This window comes from Misgurnus anguillicaudatus, chromosome 11, assembly GCF_027580225.2.
Source record: "Misgurnus anguillicaudatus chromosome 11, ASM2758022v2, whole genome shotgun sequence".
Lineage (NCBI taxonomy): Eukaryota > Metazoa > Chordata > Actinopteri > Cypriniformes > Cobitidae > Misgurnus > Misgurnus anguillicaudatus.
In genome coordinates, this window is record NC_073347.2 from 12,105,729 (window position 1) to 12,130,422 (window position 24,694).

The window sequence follows — 24,694 nt, forward strand, 5'->3', positions numbered from 1 at the left end:
TTTGAGAGCGGAGAATCCTGCCTATTATTCCAAGATTTTAATAACTTATTTTACTTACAGTACTTGGCAGTTTTTAATCATCCAAATTTGCCTGGGTGGCTTTCAGAGGTGGACACAACTTGAGTATTTTGTTACATTTTCCAAGCATATGTGTTTTATCAGAGTGTTTGTATTGGGAAAAAAATTACTTAACTTTACTAAAATGTTCACTACATTCTAAAGCATAGAATCATACTGTGTATTCCTTTTATATTGCATATTAAAATTGATTTAATACCTAAAAATTGTGTACTTTTATTTTCTTGAGTAAAAGTATGAAAGTACTTTTTACTCAAGTAAAAGATGTAGAAGTAAAAAAGTAAAGTTAGGTAAAAATGTACTAGATGTTTAATGAACTTTATTATTAAATATAAACCAAAGATTTGAAATTATGAAATGAAGTAAAAATTCTGATAATATGCTTTGGAATGTATGTTTTCCAAAGAAAAACACTGATAAAATACAAATACTTGAAAATTTACTTTTATGTAGAAAGTAAAAATACTTAAGTAGTATCTAAAAAACACATCAAAACTATGAACAAATTTGTGAGACATCCCTTCTGACAGTGAGAGAAAATGACCAAAAGCACAGTTTGCATGAGTAACTATGTAAATTAGCTGTGTTACAATTAACCCGCGTTAGTTTTTGTCCCACTCACGCCTACTTAGGATACCTGTATTCCCAGGTAAAAAGTAGTACACTTCCATAGTGTAATTAAAGTGCTTTATTTTCGCACACTAATTTTGTACTTATGCTAAAAATTCATCTTTGGTACTTCTTAAGATGTTCTTAAGATCATCTAAGTGTACTTCACTGTGCTATTTTGAGACACCATAAATATGAACTAAAAATGTGCTAAAAATGTATTTAAAAAATTTATTTAGGTACCACTTGTAGTAAACTTGAACCCATCTTTGTATGAAATTGAATTCAAGTTTAATAGAATCGTTAACTAAATACATAATACAGAGATAGTATGTTAAAAGTGCATTTTAGTTCATATTCATGGTGTCTCAAAATAGCACGAATAAGTACACTACGGAAGTGTACTACTTTTTCACCTGGGTTGCTATTCATAAAATTAGCTTTAACAAGAAAAAATGTCTAACGTTTGATTACATTTCTTTTTACATTTCCTTTCCATCACAAAATGGAAGTTGATTTACGAGGTAATAGAACCTCCATTCGCTCATGACAACTCAGAGGGGGGAAAAATAACATAATTCTCCTTTGATGTTTGTGCTGACGGATATTATTACAAGACAAAATCAATAAACAAGTTTAAAAAGTGCATTGCAAGGTACAGTAGTTTAATTTCTAAAACCATAGGTTTGGCCTATAGTTGAAGTAACACCCATATATAAACATGAACTGAGCTGTATTTCTGTGATAGATCAGAGACTTTCTGTCTGCACCATTCATGTAACATCTCTACAGATGGCCTAGAAATCACATACCGTATATATATGAACAAACTGTTCAGTTCTGCTCACGGCTTATTCTCTGCCTCCAAGCCCAGGAAAAACACAAAGGACTTCTTAGCCATTAGCATTTCTGTGAAAAGAACCTTCTGCACACAGTATCTCCTGAGACCATCTTCGGCAAATAAAACAGAGGACAATGTGTCACCTACAATTGGTTGGAAAATAAAACACAAGTCCTAAAATTAAAAAACTTCTACAGAAGTGAGCAACAATTCTCTCTGCTTTGTGGGACTGTACAGATACGATACAGGACTCGTTTTAATTGTCAAGTTTGCATTTGCATTTGGTGCCGTTGAGCTAAACCAATAAATCCAGGCCTGGCCATTGCTGCTCTTTGTGAAAAGCGCTAAAACTGACTGCAATAATAAATCTGACTGCTTGCCACAGAGCTCAGGTGTCTTGGAAAACAACTGCAATGATTCAGGAAGAGAAGGGAACCAATGGCAATTAAATCCGCAGAAAAAAAATTAAGCGAAACCGGCTAATAGCCCTCTGGATGGACAAGATACGCAGAATCATTGTGCACCTGCCGTCTGAAACTTGATGACACACTAAAGAAGAAATTTGCAAACATCATATTTGGGCCATCATATATATCACAGTGTGTGTGAGATTTGTCCTTATTACCTTCATATAATACTTGGACTCTTAACACCCTTACACCATAAAAACATGAATAAAGCATTTTTATCTTCTTGTGAGCCTTTTCTTGAGCTCAGGCTGAGAGATAGATATAAAATGTGAAAAATGTGCAATGTTAAAAACTCATTTTTTGGGCTGTTGAAATCAATACATAATCAAGACATGATGTGCGCGCATTAGATTTTTTATACTTGATAGAAGCCTCCATTGGAGCAAAAAAATCCATTCCACTCAATAATGAATCGAGAGTCAATGAGTAAAGGTCTAAACGCAGTGATAACCTCTCTTCAAACAATCTGCCATAAAATAAAGGCCACTCTGGCGTAAAACAAAGAATAAGAACAACAAACTCTGACATTTGCATAATAAAGCATTTAATGCGGTGATCTAACCTTAAACTCCTCCAAAGATGAGTAGACCTTTCCTCTGAATTCACAGTAGTTTTTTTTCTCTTTGCACTGTGGACAGCACTGGCTGGTGTCGACACGTAGACAACGTGGGTGAAGTTTCGGACACTCGGGTTGGGCGCACAAAGGACCTTCGTCGGTGCACAAGCAGGGGCAGGTGGAAGGTCCCGGGGTAAATTTCTCCCCTATTGCAAACACAAACCCCGTCTCATCCATGCACCCTTTCCCCCTGTAATCAGGGTACGCATACTCATCGATCGAATCGAGGGAGACGTTCGCCTCTTCCGTAGGAGCCTCTTCGGTTTGCTTTGGTAATTCTTGCTCATCTAAGGACTTTCCCTGCAGTTTGGATCCTCTTCTCAGGGGGCTTAGCTTTGGTCGGGTCCGGCTCGAATTGGATTTGTTTTCCCCCAGTTCAAGATGACTGATCTCCTCCAGACGTTGCTTTGCACTGGAACTCAGCGCGCTCTCTTTGTCCTGGGTCAAACGCTCTTTTTCTCCGCCCTCTGGCACAGACACAGTTGGGTTGCCCCATGCAGTGGTATACAAGAGCCAGTTGACAAAGATAAGTCCTGTTGTCATGGCAGCTGAGTGAAGCATCTCTCAGCATAAAATGATGGGACTTCACCTGGGCTCACATAACAATCCTCAAACCACAGGCAGAGCTTTCAGCAACAAAACTGCTGTCATATCTGTAAAAAAAAACCCAGATCAGTTCAGCACCATGGACAGGGGTGTGACGTGAGACAGCTACTAAACAACTCAACCAAATGCAATGCCCTTACTACAACATTAAATACACAAAACTTCTTTAAAGTCACTGTGAAATTAAAATTGAAGTTGTTTGGCTTATGGTGCGAATATATCAGCCTGCAAAACAATGCCATAATTGCATTAAGAAGAGAAAAGCATTCAAAACGTGTACCTTGCATCTGTAATTGTGACAGTACATACTGAATTAAATGAAGTAAATTAAATGTTTCTGCTCAGTGGTACAGCAATGCATTAGCAGAACAAAAGGTCATGAGTCAAACCCAGCAAACACAAACAGTGATAATAAATGTATACTTTGTAATGCACTATAAGTCGCTTTTGGTTAAAAGCGTCTGCCAAATGCAAATGTTAATATTTCAGACACACTACATCCACCATGTTTTCTTAGTCATGTAACCTGTATGTAAGTCAACCTACTGTGTGTTGAAATAACCACCACAAACATGACTTTAACAGATAAGGTGCTGTTAAACATGCAGGAAATCCATTTCTTGGTAGATATATCCCTTACACGTGAAAGAGCCGACTGGCTCACAGTTTTCTTGTATTTTTAATTACTTCCCTATTTTAAATTTAACGGCTCTTCAGCTCCCGTTGCCATATGGGATACAAATTAGTGTCCATCTGATGCATAGTAAACTCTCAGTAGAAGCACTTGGTTATTTCTCACATATTGTTCCATACTGAAGTATGGACACTTCACCAGTACAGATCAACATTTTTTTACATCATCCTTTTGCACTTCAGTTTCTAATCACATTCCCAGCTGTGAGGTAAACTAAACGCTATTTTTCAAAAGGGGGAGGAGCCAATCAATAGAGGGTATGCACATGATGTCACCGTCGGCGAAGGGGGCTGCAGTTACGCCCACTGAGTGGCAAAAGACAGAGCGGCAGCATTTGAGTACAGCATGACATCAGCGAAAACGCTGTGAAATGGGAAAAAGCTGTTTTGCGATAGACTGTACTTACAGATTGAACAAGAATTCGGAGCTATCATTTTACAGACTACCAAAAAACACCGAAAGGAGAAGTAAATTGATAATTCATTCCAACGTCCACAGACCACAGGTGGGTTGACAAGTTGCTAGGGTCACTATCAAGCAGAATTTTTACTTTCTACTTAAACATATTTTTTCAAGTATTTGAATTTTATCCGTGTTTTTCTTTGGAAAACATACATCCCAAAGCATATTATCATAATTTTTACTCTTTTACATTTTATAAACAATACGTTTTTGTTTTACATTTAATATTTAAGTACATTAACATACAATTGAAATGTAATTACGTTTTGAATAAATTTTAATATGCAATATTAAAGAATACACAGTATGATTCTATGCTTTAGAATGCAGTTAATTAATGTTTTTCCCAATACAAACATCCTAATAAAGCACAGATGCTTGAAAATGTAACTAATGTAACTAAGTATTGTCCACCTCTGCTATCAACAAAATGGCTGGTTTTTATAGCGACTGCTGCGAAAATGCCAGTAAAACTGACTATTATCAGCTTAAATTGAATTTAGTTAGTTACATTAGTTACATTTTCCAAGCATCTGTGCTTTATTAGGATGTTTGTATTAGGAAAAATTTTACTTCACTACATTCTAAAGCATATAATCATACTGTGTATTCTTTTATATTGCATATTAAAATTTATTTAATACCTAATTACATTTAAATTGTGTACTTTTACTTGAGTAAAAGTACGTTAATGTACTTAAATATTAAATGTAAAACAAAAATAATTATTTATGAAATGTAATAGAGTAAAAATTATGATAATACGCTTTGGAATGTATGTTTTCCAAAGAAAAACACGGATAAAATACAAATACTTGAAAAAATACTTTTAAGTAGAAAGTAAAACCTCTGCCTGATAGTGACCCAAGCAACTTGTCAACCCACCTGTGGACTGTGGACATTGGAATGAAAGATCAATTTACTTCTCCTTGCGGTGTTTTTTGGCAGTCTGTAAAACGATAGCGCAGAATTCTTGTTAATCTGTTAGTACAGTCTATCGCACAACCGCTTTTTCCCATTTCGACGCGTTTTCACCATGTTTTCACCAATGCCAATGCTGCCGCTCTGTCTTTTGCCACTCAGTGGGCGTAACCGCAGTCTCTCTCGCCGACGGTGACTTCATATGCATACCCTCTATAAGTCCGACCCCAACTTCCTGTTTTATTGGAAATTATGCAGAGGCATCAAACAAACCTACGCATTTTGCTAATGGGAATCTCTGACAACATTCAAAAAACATCTACAAGGCCACCTATGGCCTGTTAATCGGTAGGGCACCTATAAACCACAAAATTTTGTCTTCTGTCTCTCCCTAAACATGTTGCATCTTAATGGTAAGTGAAACTTTGTAAGCTGTATGGCACTTCTCATGTTATTGCTTTCCTATGAGAAATCGCTTTTCTGTTGTCCCTCCCTTTTGGTAAATTGGGTTGAATAAAAGCATCAGCTAATGCCTAAATGTAAATTTCAAGACACTTCATTGAGTTAACTTATATCAGTAAAATATTACAGAATTTTTATTTTTTATATATATATATACACACAATCGTTCCTGTGTGTTTTAACACACAGCCAACTTTCCTCTGGAAATGTGTGATGGCTGACAACCTCGAGTGTGGTCACACATAGCGACAGCAATCTCTAGATCGCACCTCCACGCATCAATTTCCACGGGGGTGATGGACACGAAACTAAATTGCCTCAAGGGAACTTGAGTCACGAGCTTTCTCTATTCTCCGTCCAGCTAAGCGCAATCAATTCACTTCAATTGAATCTGTTAAATGACACCAAGAGGTTAATCGTCAAACACATTCGAGGGGAAACATACTGAATGGAAAAGCCTATACGAAACAAAATACACTGTGAAGTTGATAAAATGTCAACATTCCGTCCGTGAATACCATTTTATATTTAATTGTTAATCTAAAATCGCATGGCTGCATTAATGCGTGTATTTTAACTCGCTTGTCTGTGGAGCCTGTTGATGCAATGCACAGGTGTCTTTTCACAGCAGCATCCACGCGAAACATCACATGTAACAGCGCGGGCGCGCGCGAACACTCACACACACGTTAAAAAGATAAAAAAGTGCAATATTTCAGCTGTCAAATCACTTTGAGAACTGACACAATTATTTCGGTTTCATACGAGGCGTTTTGAGGCGATGCCTGACTGAGAATAACAGAAACGAGGCGCAGATAATGTTGCGACAGAAAGCAGATACTGATATTCAAAACCTTAATACTTAATCCGTAATAATGTATGCTAATGAAAACGACTTTACAGAGACAAGAAAATAAAAATCGATCAAATTTGTTCATTTCATACTTCACTCTTCCTCTGCAAATATCACTTGGTCAATTTTGGCACGCGTAAGCGCATCGTTCCTGCAGCGCATCGACTGCACTCACACGTCTAACTTTAACTTTATAATGCCATTTACAAATATTTAAAGACATTGCAACTCTACAAATATCACATATCCGATACCTGCATTTCTCCTGTTGGGTGTCGTTGATCTGTTGTGTAGATAATTGTTGTGACACGATAGCGTTCATCAGTCCAGATGAGACAACCTCACAACTGCACTCACTAAACACTGCTGATCGCTCCCATTACTCTGCTTCCTAGTCATCGTGTAGTATACTGTACGCTTATGTTCAAATAGTGTCACTAACGAGGGGCTGTGAATATGGCAAGCCAGAAAGTCCACATTTACGCTATAAATGAATCGCGTTTTGCATCCAAACGCCGTATTTAATGGCGTTTAATACAGAATTTGCGCCGCTAAATACGCCGTCGGGATTCCAAACGCCGTAAAAAACGCGCGAAAATCGGCAATAACGCCGTTATTTACGGCGTTCTATAATCCGATCAATGACGTCGTTTTGTGACGCCGTTTGTCTTGCCATATGACGCCGTAAATAACGGCGTTATCTTCTCCCAAAGACGGCGTAAAAAGCGGCGTTTGCTAGTGGTATAATGAGCCCCTCCCATCAATCTCCACAGCCAGTAGGCCTGAACCGCTCCCATCCAATCAACGACGAACTGAGTCAGGCCAGAGCAATCAATTACTGATCATTCATGATGAAACAAGTGTTCAAAGACTACATGCATGCGCAGCAAATCACAAATGAGCAGTAAATTATAGTTTTTCTCTAACTTTACTAAGATTAAATATATGACTATAGTAGCTTAAGGAAAATACTGCATCTCTGTATCATGTTAAAATAGGAGCGGTAATAGCACACCAACCACATTGCACGCCAGGTGTCCCAATCACTAAGCAAATACCTCGACAACAAGCAAGGGGTCTAAATATTTCACAGCTTTGAGCAAACATGAAATTGAAATCCCACCTGGTGTAACAGAGGCCAGATCAACTGTATAAGTCGACTTGTCATTCAACGTCTCAGTTAGCCTGGTGGTTAGAGCGTTCGGTTCCAATGTCAAAGCTGCAGTGGTTCAAGTCCGGTATGGAGCGGATTCAAACTCTTATAATTTTGTTTTGTTTATCAACATCGATGAAGATGAAGAGCAAGCTGTGTTTACATGTGTTTGTAAGAGGCTACAAACTTTGTGTAGGAGCCTAATATAAATTCTATGTTGAACCAGTAGGGGGCAATCTCTTTTAATCAATAAAGGAGTGCACCAGGGATAGAGGGACAGGTGTTTGTGTGTACGGGGGAAGCTTACAGTTTTTTGACCGTGAAACAGGACTTGATCTTTACCACAAATATGTGAGATTTATTGTGTGAGACTGAGCATATACTTTCACCGTTTTGGATTTTTGTTTAGCTACACTTGTATATTATGTCCAGGATTGGCGTGGACTATAAATTGTGAATGAATGAACAATGGAAATATGGTGACTGTAGCCTATGCTTGTTCCAATAAAATACACGCAATTTCAGCATATAAAGAACATTTGCCTTTATTGACACGAGTCAATTAATCACTCCCCGGAGACGATTCGCCTCTGACTTTGGTGGTAAGTCATTTACACTTTATATTATAATATAATGAGAATATTTATAATATTTATCTGCGGCAAAAAAGAATCCATTTGAAATATATCAAGATTTATTTATTCATTTGCTGGATCAGCACTAAGCGAAACTAGGCCTAACACTGAACTGCAATAAGTAAATGAACTAGTGGGTTATCAGTGGTTAATTCGGTCTCTTTTTCTATTAAATTATTTTATTAATTCACTGTATTTATTTCTATATTTGTTTTGGAAATGCTGTATTTTATCAAATTAATCTGCATGTTTTTATTGATTGTAAAGTTTGCCATTATAATGGAACGGGCGGACTCGCAGTATTTCTATCATGTCAGTTAAACTTGATTGAAATATGCGGTCCAGCAAAAAACTAAATAATTTAGTTCATGTAGGCTAATATTTTAATTATTAAGTGTATTTGTTAAACCCATGCATAATCTGACAATCAGCCTTTGTGATGGGACGCAACTTGAACAGGTTACTTTAATCGTTTCTGTAAGTACAAATTATTGCTACAACATGATATTTCACACACCGTATGTGCTGCTTATTTTATAACAACAATATATGGCCCTTTTCTATTCTAACACGGAAGGTTCTATTATACAACCAAGATTTAAAAAAATGATTGATCGAGTCTGTGAACTTGAAGAACTGACATTCATAAAAACCTGGGCCGGGTTTCCCAAAAGCATCGTAAGGCTAGATCGTAAAAACTATCGTACGAATCATCTTAGAATTACGGGCCGTTTCCCAAAGGCTTCGTAACTTAAGTTGCACTTGAAAATCATCGTAGATCTACGCAGTGGCGGATGCAAAACGTGACATATGGGTGGGCATTGATTAAGTCCGGGTGGGCCTGAATCTATGGGTGTCACTTTTGAATAAGAAATTATAACAAGTCTATAAAATTCGTCAAGACTTCAGAACACTAATTTAAACAGCATACACACAGACCCGAACTGCACGTCACATTTTTGACATTATTGATATTTTAAATTGTAATGCAACGTGACATTAATTAAGCCTTTTTGGTAAAAAGCCTACAAAGAAGAACCTGCACACAGTGCCAAGAAATATAAATGAACCCCAAAAAACCTTATACTTTTTTAAATAGCCTATTAAAGTGTTTAAATAAAAACGGCTACTAAATGCTTAAAATGAAGCTTCTAACATCATATTCTCTTCATGCAAATCACTAAAAATTAGGGCTGTCAAAATTAACGCGTTAATAACGCGTTAACGCAAATTCATTTTAACGCAACTAATTTAATTAACGCCGATAAACGCAACGCGCAATTTCTGTTTGACCCTTGGTCCAGCCCATAGTTGAATGAACAGAGACGCAGACAAATGGGATCCTGTCTAAATGATTCAAAGGTTTTCATAGAAATAAGAACATTAACCAAATCGTCTAGCAAATCCAATGCTCTAAATGCTCGTTGGACATCTGAAATGATCCATATTTATACGCCTGAGAGGTGTAACGTTCCCGTCCTCCTAATGCTTAATCTAATGCAAAGATGCGTCTCAATTCATTTTGGTTTCGCTTTTATGCATGACTTAGAAAATAGACTGCAGGACTTGCTTGATGTTAAAATAGTCATTAAGAGAGATAAAGTTCGGTACCTGATTAATGTTAAAGAGTTATTAAGAGCGACAAGACTCAAAAGCGATCTCCTCACGCTGACTGACTGACATCTGAAGCGCGTGCACACAGTGAAGGCCCGGGTATACTTTTTTTCCGCGTCCGCGTCCGGCTCGCGCGCGCACGCGTCCGCGCAGCTTTCCGAGTATAGTCCCCGCGGCTACACGCGGATGGCCGCGTTCGACACTATACGCAATACAAATGATTTCTTATTCAAATTATTAGTGTAACAGGCTGTCAGGGCAGCACTGATTTGGAGACATTTACAGTACATTAAAACATTAGGATAGGTGAAGAAAAGTAACTGATCCACCATTGCAAACACAGTTTAGAACAAACAACAAGACAACTAAGAACAGGAATCAAACAAACATGCTCCACAGCTTTCTGTTCTTGGAAGAACTAAAAGTTAAAGAAGAAAAACCATAGTATGTGTGCAAATGCTGTCTATTTCCTTTGTATAATTGTTTATAGTGTCTAAATATTTTCACGCGCATGCGCTGTTGTACGCGGACTGTACGCGCACTGTCCGCGCGGTCTCAAATTTTGGGCTGCACGCGGACGGTCCGCGCGGCCGGCCGCGGACCCTCTTGATGACGAAAATGTCGTCATGCGGCCGGCGCGCGTACGCGGACGTCCCTAGTATACTTTCGGCTTGACACAGACGCGCGAGTGCGCGACCCGGATATATAGACATCTACACAAAATTAAAGTTTTACAAATATCTGCTTTGATAAGAATTCACGCAGGTAGGATCTATAATCTGTTATGTCTTAAGTAAATGTTTGGTTAACTGTTGGGTAAAAATATCTGATGTGTAACATCATATTAGATCACTTAGATTTTAAGCAGTCTGTCACAATGTCAATCAAACAAAAGAAAAAAAGTTTAACATATATTGATGATGTTTTTGCTTTGTGTGTGCTACATCTTATAGTTTTATCAGTGATTTGAAGGTATTGATGTGGTAATTTAATGTATGGATGTGGTAATTTTTCTGGTAATTTAACTTTGCTGACTCTTTCAACTTCAAACAGGTGTAGTTCTGTCATATTTTGTTATATTCCACCAAATCATGCATTGTTCTATGTTTTAATAGAGAATGTCAAAATATGAACAACCATTTTTTTGAAAATTTGCTAATTTTCTACAGCACATGTCACAAATGATGTAGCATCAAATAAAAATGAAGAAAAAGAAAATTCTTCTTAAAGGAAAATGCATATACAAAGCAATGGCTTGATGGTTCTGTTAAAAATGTAAACAGGCTGTTGTTAACATGCATTTGCATAAAGCATCTATATATGTATATATGATCATAGTATTAAAAACCTAACAAGTGTTAAATTAGGGTAAATTTAGAACGGATAAAAATGTGCGATTAATTTGCGATTAATCGCGAGTTAACTCATGAAATCATGCGATTAATCTAGATTAATTTTTTTAATCTATTGACAGCCCTACTAAAAATATATTTTCGTTCTCACATATTTAAGTTAACTTACTAAATAAAGAAAGAAAAAGGGAATGGCTACAATAATGACTCTGAGGTTAAACGAAATGACAAATAAAGAAACATTTAATATACTTTTTGATGAGCACAAGAGCAAGCCTACTCGTGAAGAGCGGAGCCGAGGAGCGCGCATATCAGACGTGAACGAAAGGTATAATGGGTTTAATTCTATCCAGTTCACTTCATTTCCTGACAGTTTCACTTGTTAGTGAGAATATTAATGACTAACAAGATGACGCCGAATTACATACAATATAATTACCTAAATCTGAGAGAATGCAAACACATTACAATATTTTTTCCTCCGCCCGATGGCCAGGGCGCATAAATTTTTTTTAGCCCGACAGGAATTCGCCATACCCCCGGGACTTCGGGGTAGCAAATTTGCGAGTCCTGCATAGGTTTGTTTTGTAGAAAGACTTTCTTTAAAGTGAATTTCGTTTTGTATAAATTGTATCTTAATATTAATCAATGTTTGATCAAACAATTGCCTCGATTTAATAAATAAGAAGCAAACCAAGAACGTCTGTGGTGTGGATTGAAGTGAACCCACTATAATTCCGCAGCCTACACGTCTTTCTTTTAATGCATTTCTTAAATTAATGTCTCAATTACACAGTAGGCTTATAGGTTGTTATGATAGGCTATTTGTTGCTTAAAAGCAATAGGCTATATTGTATAAAGTGTAGCAAAAAACGTGGCGTGACTTATAGTGCTGAGTTAGAGAGCTGGTATTGCTCTCGGTATAGGCTATCAAACAACATCACTGTGATCAGATGTTTTCTTTCTATTTTTTACCCCGCTGTCATATTTGTTGTGTGTTTATGTTATTGAGAGGAAAGCGCGCAGCACATATTTATAACGTGTTGTTATTCAAAATACGTTTTCCACTTGCTTGCAAAAAAGTTCTCAAAGTGATCATGGCTGAAAGCTGCTCGGGAATATTTTTCTCATTAACCATAATGTAACGCAACATTCAACTGCTTTATAATAGTTTTTAGTTATCAGGCTTACTTATAATTTTACTGTTTTCAACATAACATGCAATAGATAAAATACACCACATAAAGTAGTCTAACTATACAGAGTAGTATTTTTTACATTTCTGATTGGGCGGGCCAGCTGTCAATCTACGAGTGGTCTGGAGTAATCGTTAATTCATAAGTGCATCGTAAGACAACAGTGTTACAAGGTCACCTGCAGGACAACTAGCAAATTACACTCCTGCAATGACGATAATGTAATGTTTTAAATGTAGGCTATATTTATTTATTGTCGTTTTCTATGCTTATTTGTTTAAATTACTTTAATATAATATATTTAAAATTCTAATGGAAAATACAATTTAAATGACTAAACATAAATTAACAAAGAAGGAAAACGTATTTGGTAAAATTTAGGTAAAAGTTGGTACTAGCAAATTGATAATTGTTCCAACCACTTTCTGCGATAATTCAGCTGGCTATAGTAAAAAATGGCTTCCTATGGTGTTTGAGATGCATAAAAAGCAATACCAACAAAAGCATGTAATTCCAAAAATCTTACAATTGTCTTGAACCAGCATATGGCGGTGGATATAGCCTAAACGGAAAAGCAGTCGATCAAATTATTAGAAACATGCACACCCGCTGGCCGTTCGTCCAAGAAAGTCAGCGCAGGTGTGGGTATTCCCGTAATTTCGGTGGTTTTAAATATGCATAAATATAACATACATATAAACACATCAACTATGCTTTGCCTAGTGAATTTGCCTAAATTACTTTTCAAGTACAATGCGCTCAAAATGAACAAAAATGACTCGGATAGAACAAAAAGTTAGTTAAGTCCAGTAGGAATTGTCCGCACACTTCATGATGAGCACTTAAGAAAGCATGGATTGAAACGTCTGCTCTCTAGTCTGTTTTTTATACACTTTGCACTGTTGTCACTTTTTCACTTTTGCATAAAATATTTTTGAAATATCACTTATAGACTATATACGAAATGTGTTAAATTGCATGAACATTAAAAATCTGTTATTCTATGCGTTCATTTTTATTGACAGCCATTAAAAAATAAGCGATGTTGATAAACAAAACAAAATTATAAAAATGTAAATCCGCTCCACACCGGACCTGAACCGCAGCAGCTTCGGCTTATGAACCGAACGCTCCAACCACCAGACCAACCGAGCCAGTTCATGACAACTCGACTTATACAGTTTATCTGGCCTCTGTTACACCACGTGGGATTTCATGTTTATTCAAAGCTGTGAAATATTTCAACCCCTTACTTATTGTCGAGGTATTTACTTAATAATTGGGACACCTAACGTACAATGGGGTTAGTGTGTTATTACCGCTGCTATTTTAACATGATACAGAGATGCAGTATTTTCCTTAAGCTACTGTAGTCATATATCCAATCCTAGTAACAACGTTAGAGAAAAACTACAAGTCACTGCCCATCCATGACCTGCTGCGCATGCATGCAATCTCCAAACACCCATTTCATCATGAATGATCAGCAACCAATTGCTCTTGCCTGACTCAGTTCATCATTGATTGGGTGAGAACGGTTCAAACCTACTGGCTGTGGAAATTGATGGGAGGGGCTCATTATACCACTAGCAAACGCCGCTTTTAACGCCGTCTTTCGGAGGAGATAACGCCGTTATTTACGGCGTCATATGGCAAGACAAACGGCGTCACAAAACGGCGTCATTGATCGGATTATAAAACGCCGTAAATAACGGCGTTGTTGGCGATTTTCGCGCGTTTTTTACGGCGTTTGGAATCCCGACGGCGTATTTAGCGGCGCAAATTCTGTTTTAAACGCCGTTAAATACGGCGTTTGCATGCAAACGCGATTCGTTTATTGCGTAAATGTGGACTTTCTGGCTTGCCATACTGTGAAAGTCTCCACGGCGCTTTCTGGAGTAGTGAAAGAAAGGAGTGGACTCCTCAGCTTCTTGTGACAAAAACATAACGTCACATATTGAGGAGTTTGATGAAAATAGTGCGTCACCTTTCCGACCAGCAGATGGCACATTCTCGTACTCCACTCGCAATATGATTAATCACTCGTGCACGTTGTTATGGCACAGCCTATCCATTTTAAGTTGCTTTGTAAGATGCGTAGTGTGATTACTGTTTTGGCCTTGCTTCAAGAGATTCAGAGGACAAAGTGAAATTTGAATGTGCAAATGCAAACCTGATGAAAAATGCACTTGGAGATTAAACTTTTTTTGCCATGACTTGCCAGCTCGCATCGATTGCTTTTGTTTGCTGCACTGTAATGGTATCCATACTAAGTATGTGTGTGTGTGTGTGTGTGTGTGTGTGTGTGTGTGTGTGTGTGTGTGTGTGTGTGTGTGTGTGTGTGTGTGTGTGTGTGTGTGTGTGTGTGTGTGTGTGTGTGTGTGTGTGTGTGTGTGTGTGTGGGTGGGTGGGAACAAAGTAAAATCAGAAGACAATAAGTGGGGACTGTTGGCTGGTGTCCACGATCTATGATTGTGGGGACATTTGTCATCACAGCGTAGGCAACACCTGACATTCACATAAACATTGTTTTTTATATAACGTAAACTTACCGTGCACCTAAAATATTGCAATTAAACTATTTACAAAATATGGAAAATTATAAGGGGGAAATTATTAGGAATGCACACATACTTAGTATATATAGGAGCAGTTTACTGGACAGGGTTTAGATTGATCCAGCACTATGTCTAATGCTGCGTTTACACCAGCCGCGGTAGAGGTGTCAAGCGCAAGTGATTTCAATGTTAACGGTAGGCTACATTCGCACAGGGCAAAAGCGTTAACGCTTGACGGAAGGCTTGCTTGTCTGAAGCGTGGCCAACGGCGAATCACAGTGGCCGCAACACATGCTCCATAAACGTAATTGGCTGGCTCTGCCTAGGTTATTTACATAGGGCGATCTGATTGGCTGACGCACGCGTTGCCGCTTGAAAAGTTGAGCCTCAACGCTTACACCCCGTGTGAATGTACCGTTACTGTGGGTTTACACCAGACGCGAGTTCAACGATTTGCTTGAGTAGATTACATACAAAGTATGTAATCTTGCGTGGGGCGATGCGAATGACGCGATATGGGCGGCGCGTTTGCCGTGAAAACACGTGCTATTCCCCTCAAACGCGTCCTCGCCAAAGTTGAAAGTATTCAACTTGAGCGGAAAATTCACATGACGCAAAGTTAAATCCTGCAAGTAATCTAGAGCGAGTAACGCGATGACCCACGTTTGGTGTGTACGTAGCATTAGTCAATGTGAAGACGCGTTGACGCGCGTCTGGAGGTCTTGCTGTGCGAATGAGGCATTTAGCACGGCGTGGTAGACGTGATTCCGCCTAGGAACTAGTTTGCACGAATTGAGCGTTGCACACAAGTTGAAAAAATTTAACATTGGCAGAAAAACGCGCTGCGTTAACCAATCAGGAGCTTCCTCTAGTAGTGATGTGATTACAGGATGCAAGCAGAGTCGCAGAAGCCCCTCCCACGTGAATGTTTCGATGACTAGAATTTCACTGGCGAATAAAGCGAGTAAACTCAAAATGTTCAAGCGGCAAACTAGACACGGTAGACGCGAATTTGACACCTCAAACGTGGCTGGTGTGAACCCAAGGTTATATTAAAGGGGACATGCTATGAAAATCGGACTTTTTCCATGTTTAAGTGCTATAATTGGCTCCCCAGTGCTTTTATCAACCTAGAAAATGTAAATAAGATCAGCCCAGTAACTAAGTTTTGGTAAACCATTCTCCACAAGCATGTGAAAAAATTGGTTATTGAAATTTGGCTCCCATGGTGATGTCTGAAGAGGATAATACCGCCCTTAAAGGGACACTCCACTTTAAAAAAAAAAAATATGTTCATTTTCCAGCTCCCCTGGAGTTAAACATTTGATTTTTACCGTTTTGGAATTCATTCAGCCGAACTCTGGGTCTGGCGCTGCCACTTTTAGCATAGCTTAGCACAATCCATTGAATCTGATTAGACCATTAGCATCTGGCTCAAAAATACATAAAGAGTTTCAATATTTTTCCTATTTAAAACTTAACTCTTCTGTAGTTAAATCGTGTACTAAGACTGCCAGTAAATAAAAATGTGTTATTTTCTAGGCAGATATGGCTAGGAACTATACTCTCATTCTGCCATAATAATAAAGGACTTTGGTGCTGTAATGGCTGCAGGAGACACAATGATATTACTGTCACGACAGGGTTGGAGAGACAGGACGCAAACGCAAGGTTCAAAATAAATAACATTTAATAATAAAAACACGAGGGCAGACATGGTGAAGGCAGGAACACAGGAACATTAACACAGGAACAGACAGGGTATCAATGACAATGATCCAGCAGTGAGCAAACAGAAGACAGAGGTATATATACACACAGACTAAATGACAAACAGGTGTGATGAGGCAGGTAATTAATCAATGAATGTCCAGGTGATAACAATCGGAACAGAGACAAGACATGACACGGATTAACCGTGACATTACCCTCCCCTCTACGAGTGGCTACCAGACACTCACATAAAACACAACAAAACAAAGTCTGGTAGCGAGAGTCCAAGGGAGGGGTGGAGGGCTTGGGGACCCTGGCGAAGCCGGCAGCCGGCGGGATGAGACCAACAGGACGGTTGGCCGGACTGCGCCAGGAGAACCGGAGCGATCGCTCTGAGAACCGAGGCAGACGAATTACCCCCCTCCTGGGAATCGTCGACGATCAGATGCCCCCGGAAATCATCTCCCATCCCCTCGCGGAAACGGAGACCCTCGGTAGCCACCCCAGGGAAATGATCGGGCGTGGTCCGTTCCGGATCCCCCTGCGAGCAGGATGGTGGTCCTCCGAGGGACCGTCGACGACGACTCAACCGTTGGGGGACCGCCTGGGCCGATCCTCCTCCCGCAGGCCCGCAGGAGTGAGCGATCGCTCACGGTGGTCCCCAAGAGACATCGGGGCTGATGGGGAATGAACCCCGATGTCACTACTCCCCCTCGACGAAACTCCTGGGGGAGCCGCCCTCCGTGAACCCGCTGCGTCCAGTTTGGCTGGATCATTCTGTCACGACAGGGTTGGAGAGACAGGACGCAAACGCAAGGTTCAAAATAAATAACATTTAATAATAAAAACACGAGGGCAGACATGGTGAAGGCAGGAACACAGGAACATTAACACAGGAACAGACAGGGTATCAATGACAATGATCCAGCAGTGAGCAAACAGAAGACAGAGGTATATATACACACAGACTAAATGACAAACAGGTGTGATGAGGCAGGTAATTAATCAATGAATGTCCAGGTGATAACAATCGGAACAGAGACAAGACATGACACGGATTAACCGTGACATTACCCTCCCCTCTACGAGTGGCTACCAGACACTCACATAAAACACAACAAAACAAAGTCTGGTAGCGAGAGTCCAAGGGAGGGGTGGAGGGCTTGGGGACCCTGGCGAAGCCGGCAGCCGGCGGGATGAGACCAACAGGACGGTTGGCCGGACTGCGCCAGGAGAACCGGAGCGATCGCTCCGAGAACCGAGGCAGACGAATTACCCCCCTCCTGGGAATCGTCGACGATCAGATGCCCCCGGAAATCATCTCCCATCCCATCGCGGAAACGGAGACCCTCGGTAGCCACCCCGGGGAAATGATCGGGCGTGGTCCGTTCCGGATACCCCTGCGAGCAGGATGGTGGTCCTCCGAGGGACCGTCGACGACGACTCAACCGTTGGGGGACCGCCTGGGCCGATCCTCCTCCCGCAGGCCCGCAGGAGTGAGCGATCGCTCACGGTGGTCCCCAAGAGACATCGGGGCTGATGGGGAATGAACCCCGATGTCACTACTCCCCCTCGACGAAACTCCTGGGGGAGCCGTCCTCCGTGAACCTGCTGCGTCCAGTTGGGCTGGATCATTCTGTCACGACAGGGTTGGAGAGACAGGACGCAAACGCAAGGTTCAAAATAAATAACATTTAATAATAAAAACACGAGGGCAGACATGGTGAAGGCAGGAACACAGGAACATTAACACAGGAACAGACAGGGTATCAATGACAATGATCCAGCAGTGAGCAAACAGAAGACAGAGGTATATATACACACAGACTAAATGACAAACAGGTGTGATGAGGCAGGTAATTAATCAATGAATGTCCAGGTGATTACAATCGGAACAGAGACAAGACATGACACGGACTAGCCGTGACAATTACGCAATGCCCAAAAATAGTCCCCTGCTATTGAAAGTTACTAAGGGGACTATTTTCGACTGTCTGGAAGTGGTCTGGAATAGGCTATATTTTATTGTACATGGATATTTTCATTTACTAATGTCAGATAAAATGTAAAGTTAGTGTATTAGCTAAATAACTGTTTGACGGACTACATTTTGTATAAGTAAAACTATCTAAAGTCTCACAGTCCCACCCCTACTAATAATCAGTGTCATAGGTAGCTTACATATCATGTCAACATAATATTATAAATGCTAATGGGCATTTACTGGGCAATAAACTTCAGTATAAGCTATACATTTGAGTAAGCTATAGCATGTAAGCAATAGCATTTGTTTCGTTTTGCCTTTTTTCTCCAAATAATTTTTCTCCAGATTTAATTTATGCCTTTAATAAAGCATAATAAAAATAAATGTTCTAAGTAATGAAATGTCTTGTTCATTCAGCAAAATAAAATATGACTGAATAAAGTCTTGTTTGGTTATCATACAGTTTGTTCATGCAGTGATTAGAAAACTAAAATGGAAAAATGGGGGGGGGCATCAGGACTGCCTATGCATAGGGCCTGGGACCTTGTGCTACGCCCCTGGCTGTGTAAAACAGTCAAGTTTTAAATAGGAAAAACATAGAAACTCTTTGGTTATTTTCGCACTATCCAACAACGCCATTTAGTACAGAGATTAGCTCATTTGCATGTTAAAGGACACACCCAAAAACAGCACATTTTTGCACACACCTACACATGATATAATAAATGATCTATATGATATTTTGAGCTAAAACTTCACATATGTACTCTGGGGACACCAAAGATTTATTCGACATCTTAAAAAGTCTTGTAAAATGTCCCCTTTAAGACATTTAAGTAGTTTTTACAAACATACCTTACAAAAACATAACTCGTGTGCATCTGATAAATGTTAAGATCAGTGCAAGATCTTTAAATTAAGGCAAATCAAAGATGCATTTTAGTCTGGTACTAGGATAAACCCTGTCCGGAAAAGCACCCCATAAGTTAATCATGTTTTCATGCTATAGCCAATATGCCAATGGTTTTAAATGGATGAATATTGGCAGCCGATGTATCTGTGCATCTCTAAAAATGATGACTATTTACTTAGTTTGATAGCTAAGTAAATAGAGAGAGAGATTGTGGTGCTTGAGGCTAGATTATAATGCACTTCATATCCAGCACAAGCTGCATTAATATAATTGATTATTCAGGGTCGGTCGAAGCCATTTCCATCATCTTCTTTTGATGGGGTGAGAGGGGAAAATCATTAATTCAACATTAACAAAGAGGCAGGCAGATATGTCCGCAACACTACATTTCACCACATCACAGAGCGCATGCTGTTGGCACTCACACGACCCCCATCACACAAAAGAGAGGAGTTTTGCTTCTGACTTGTCCATTCCCATTAGGAATTGATCCAGTTCGGCCACACTCGGAACATACAGACCTGATTCAGATCTTTCAGCAGCAGGGTTTAGGTCAGATTCGTATGGCTTTGCAGTGTTTGTTGGAAAGCAGAATTGTGTTTTATCAATGTTGAATGGGGCCGCTGCTCCTTAAGAACAGAACAAGGGCTCTGCATGCAGTGAGTGACAGGGTGGTAATGGTTCACTCAGAGCACATGCATGATTGAGCAACCTAAAGGAGAAAACCTGTCCCAGCTGTACCTGTGAAAAGGTATTCGAGGGTAACGCAAAGTTCATGGCAGTTTAGCCAGAACAACAAAGTTTGTTGTCCCCTGGACATTTCTGCTGGGTAGAACGTTCGAACAAACTATTAATATTCATTGAGGTCTGTCTTAGGACAGAAAAACAAGTCAAAAAACATTTGAAAAAGGCAGATTTAAAACCTGAATTGTAAAGTTCAAGTACCTATTATAATGCATTTTACTGCCCCAAATTGTTATTGCTTGCACTGTGCTATGACAAAACATGCAATTTTATATTGAAAAGCTTTACCCAGATATAATGGCTATTATTGGAAGAATTTTATTATGAATATGAATGCTGCTTTCATAAAAGCCAGTGGCATTGATGTATCCAATGGGAATGTTATGTTCTGGAGCGAAATTAGATGAATAACATTCAGCTTGTCAGAATGTCTGTTCTCCACTGCTAACATCAGTGATGTACTGATGGCATTTTCAAAAACAGCAGACATCTATCAGAAATAAATGACAGGTAAGCAGGACAAAATAAGCTCTCTAAAATAAATATGATTTCTGGAGACAAATATAAATCATGCACAGTGCATGGCAACAAACTTCCCCATTGGGCCACGTGCTGTACGGTTTTTACTTTAGCTTACTTTAACCAAAATAACCCTGTTTTAAGCACAGCATGTATTATTGAAAGACCCACAGCAACGTGGGCATGCGTTTACAGAAGCATAAAAATTTCCTTTGCTCTTACCTTTAACTTCAAACACAACAGGTCGGGCACTGAAATGCAAGGGTAACGGAGGACATTAGAAATATAAGCAGGTTTGCTTAGTCATCGTCTCGAAGATTATTTCAGTGTTGGGAAGTCGTTGGATATAAAAATGAAACTGAGAAAACGTCTGTACAATACTAAAAAACTGCCAGTGTTTAATCTATACATTTAATTTAAACAATACATGGATTTGTTTCATACATTAAATTACAACATTTAAATGTGTACAGCAATCTACAGTACATTAAAAACAAGCTCAAATCATGTGATTGAAATGTTATAAAAGAACAACATTTACAGTATATCTGTTTATCAAAAAAAGCATTTTTTATTATAAAGCCATGTTCTTTAGTATTATTTGAGTCCATACATATCCATTTCATGACTTTATCCAATCAGAGATTTATGATAAACAGCAAGGGTTGCATTACAGACCTGCTATCACTGAGGACAGCCTAGAAAGAAAACACACAATCAGATAGTAAACAAATCAAATTGTTGTCAGTGATATGACATGCATGGCTCTAATGTTATTTTTTCATTTGTTTGTTTGTCATTTTATTTAATTTTGTTTTAGATCAACAAAAAATGTAAATTATCATACATTGCATTGTACTTAAACTCGCATACACGGTAAAAAAAAAATTACCCAAAGCTGTCACCGGGGCAGAATCCCTTAAAAAGGTCCTTATATGTACCATTCAGTTACAGATATGTATATATTTCTGTACCTCTGGGGTATTAAAGGGCACATATTATGTCAATTTTTAAAAGATGTAATATACGTCTCAGTTGTGGCTAGAATGTGTCTGTGAAGTTTCAGCCCAAAATACCCCACAGATCATTTGTTATAGACGGTTTCATCGGACGCACGTGTGGTGACGCGATACGCGTCTAGTCTGAACTTTACTTCCAGTTTCGGTTTTTTTATTGTCTGACTAGTTGCTAAACTGAACTCTTGAACAAATACCAAATGTTTTGGTTTCCTAGGTAATCTATGTGTCGGTTATTTTGCTTGTTATATAAATAAACTACGTTTAAAGTACTTTGTTGTTATTTATTCTTAGCAGACTTTACCGGAAGTTACGTGAGGACCACGAAAGCCACTTGTTTTTGTTGTTACTGCTGAAACCGTCTATAGCATGTCCAAAATGCCCCTATTTCGTGGGAGCGAAAAAGCGTTGTTTTCATTTGTGTAAATGCAAATGAGCTACTGCTTTTGGTTAAAGGAAAACACCACAGTTTTTCAATATTTTACTATGTTATTACCTCAACTTAGACAAATGAATACATATCTATCTTTACTCAATGCGTGCACCCAATCTTCGCACAGCGCTCCATGAATGTGTTAGCATTTAGCCCAGCCCCACTCACTCCCCAGGATCCAAACAGGGACGAACCCAGAAGCCACCAAACACCTCCATGCTTTCCCTTTTTAAAGACTAGTAAGTATGTAAAAGTATTTTCTAAACGGATATAAAACGGGAACTATATTGTGTGGCGGAAGAGCAATTAGTTTGCAGCACTTTGACTCAGGCGCAGTAATATTGATGGAAGTTTGAGCGAGAGGGGAAGTAGTCGGTAGTGATGATGTTAAAAACATGGAAGTGTTTGGTGGCCTCCAAATTCATCCCTGCCCGGACCCCAAGGAATGAATGGGGCCAGGCCAAACGCCAACACATTCATGACGCGCTGCACAAAGACCAAGTGCATTCACTGAAAATTATTAATTTGTCTAAGAACATAGTAAAATATTGAAAATATGTTTTACTTTAAATATAGATCTGATTCATGTGTATACAGTCTGAGACAATAGTATATTTAGCTGCATTAGTGTTACAACATGCTAACAAACACATTTAGAAAAGCTTTTTGGTAAAATTAAACAGTCAGTCAGTCGCTGTGGGAGGAGCTTTAACAATGTGACATCACATTAACAAGAGAATCAAAACAACATGTCTAATGAGACTGCTTTGGTTTAATGGGGATTATAAATTAAGGAGTGGAAATTTTTTTTTTTATTGTAGGGTGGTTGTGTTCACACTGCCAACACAAATATATGTCCAAACACGTTGTAAGTGGATTTTGCATAATAGGTGCCCTTTAATATGAACACCCTAGTGAATATAAGGGATGATTTTTTTACCATTTTTCTGACAGTGTATCATAAGCATGCTTTGGCCATGATTTGCATTATGTGTACTAAGCTAAATCAGCACTAAAATTCCCAGGGGTTGGGACAAAATTGTTAACGGTGGAACAAAACAAATAGGTAGTGTTTAAATTTTCATTTGAATATTCATTTAGGTGGATCAGTTTTAAGTAGGTGTTTGCAGAAAGATTTATTTCTGTTTGTTCAGGTTGTTATGATGATGTAGGGTGAAAAACTGAACAGCAATATCAGTATGAGATTCAGACCATCACAATCTCTCCGAAATGACTTTGTTATTTTGTTACAATAACAAAGTCGTTTGCCTGCTGCAATCAGAACATCAAAAATCACACTCAGACAAAAAGCACAAAAAAATCACACGTCCAGATACAGAAATTCCCTGCGAGCTGCATAGTACCAATAAATCAAATTCTTGTTGGCTTTGGTTTCTCATGAAAAAAGAGGTGTGTCAGATAAATTATATGGCGAGAGATGAATATCTCAAACACTCCCGGATGAATTGCGAAACAAAATGGAAGACTATACGAGGAGCGATCAATCTTGTCGTGCGCTGCCTACTTGTTTGCAAAAACATTTTTTCTAAAAAAAAAAAAAAATGGGAGATGGGAAAAACACTTTTAATCTTCTTAAAGTTCATGGACGGATGACAAACAAATAAAAAATTACTGATGAGATTAAAGACCACTCAGTATGGGGCGAACTTCTGCCTCTCTGATTTTTTGTTGCTGGACGATGTGGGGATCTTTGCGGTGTAGGGCGTGAGGCCGGCTGGGAGGCCCGCGGAGCCGGCCGTGTGCACTGCCAGCAGAGGAAAGGATTTCATGCCAAGCAGACTGGAGACAGGCAGGGCATAGTGGGCACTGGGAATGGATGAAGGGCTGTGGACATTAAAAGCAGAGGGGGAGGCAGCCAGGACAGCCATGGAGGATGAGGACGCTGAAGCAGAGGGGGTGGACTGAGAGAAACCGAGGCTGAGGTCGATAGGTGTGCTGGAGGAGGAAGTGGACGCAGCCTGGATGCTCAGTTTTGCCATCTCTAAACTAAAAACACGCATTCACATACACACAAAAATGGAGGATGCGATGGAACGTGGTTATTGGGGAGTTTAGAGGATGGAGAGATTGACATTGGGAAGGGGGGTGAGAAAAATAGAGAAAAGAATAATCAATATAGGGAATGTTATGTGTTACAAAAGGAATAATAATAAGGGTATAACATGCGTGGATGAGATTAATAAAAGAGTGTCAAATAGATAAGATGAAATAAACCATGTGTTTGACTGCTT

At 39.2% G+C, this 24,694-nt stretch overlaps 2 protein-coding genes across 4 annotated transcripts in view; both read right to left on the bottom strand.

The window, feature by feature from the left end:
• vwc2 (von Willebrand factor C domain containing 2) overlaps nt 1-7,061 on the bottom strand; it is a 36,333-nt gene extending 29,272 nt beyond the window's left edge. Inside the window, exons 1-2 of the mRNA XM_055170099.2 lie at nt 6,867-7,061; nt 2,561-3,267 (exon numbers count right to left, since the gene is read on the bottom strand). Of these exons, the coding sequence (XP_055026074.2) occupies nt 2,561-3,175 (615 nt within the window). The 5' untranslated portion in view covers nt 3,176-3,267; nt 6,867-7,061. The remainder of the gene's footprint in view (nt 1-2,560; nt 3,268-6,866) is intronic.
• Nucleotides 7,062-21,366: 14,305 nt separating this feature from the next.
• The window catches only part of LOC129415907 (poly(rC)-binding protein 3), a 31,905-nt gene continuing 28,577 nt past the window's right edge, over nt 21,367-24,694 (bottom strand). For 2 of the 3 annotated variants that reach the window (XM_055170097.2, XM_055170096.2), the window contains exon 15: nt 21,367-24,449. In XM_055170097.2, coding sequence (XP_055026072.1) covers nt 24,095-24,449 — 355 coding nt within the window. In that variant the 3' untranslated portion in view covers nt 21,367-24,094. The remainder of the gene's footprint in view (nt 24,450-24,694) is intronic. The other variant, XM_055170098.2, reaches the window with a different exon arrangement.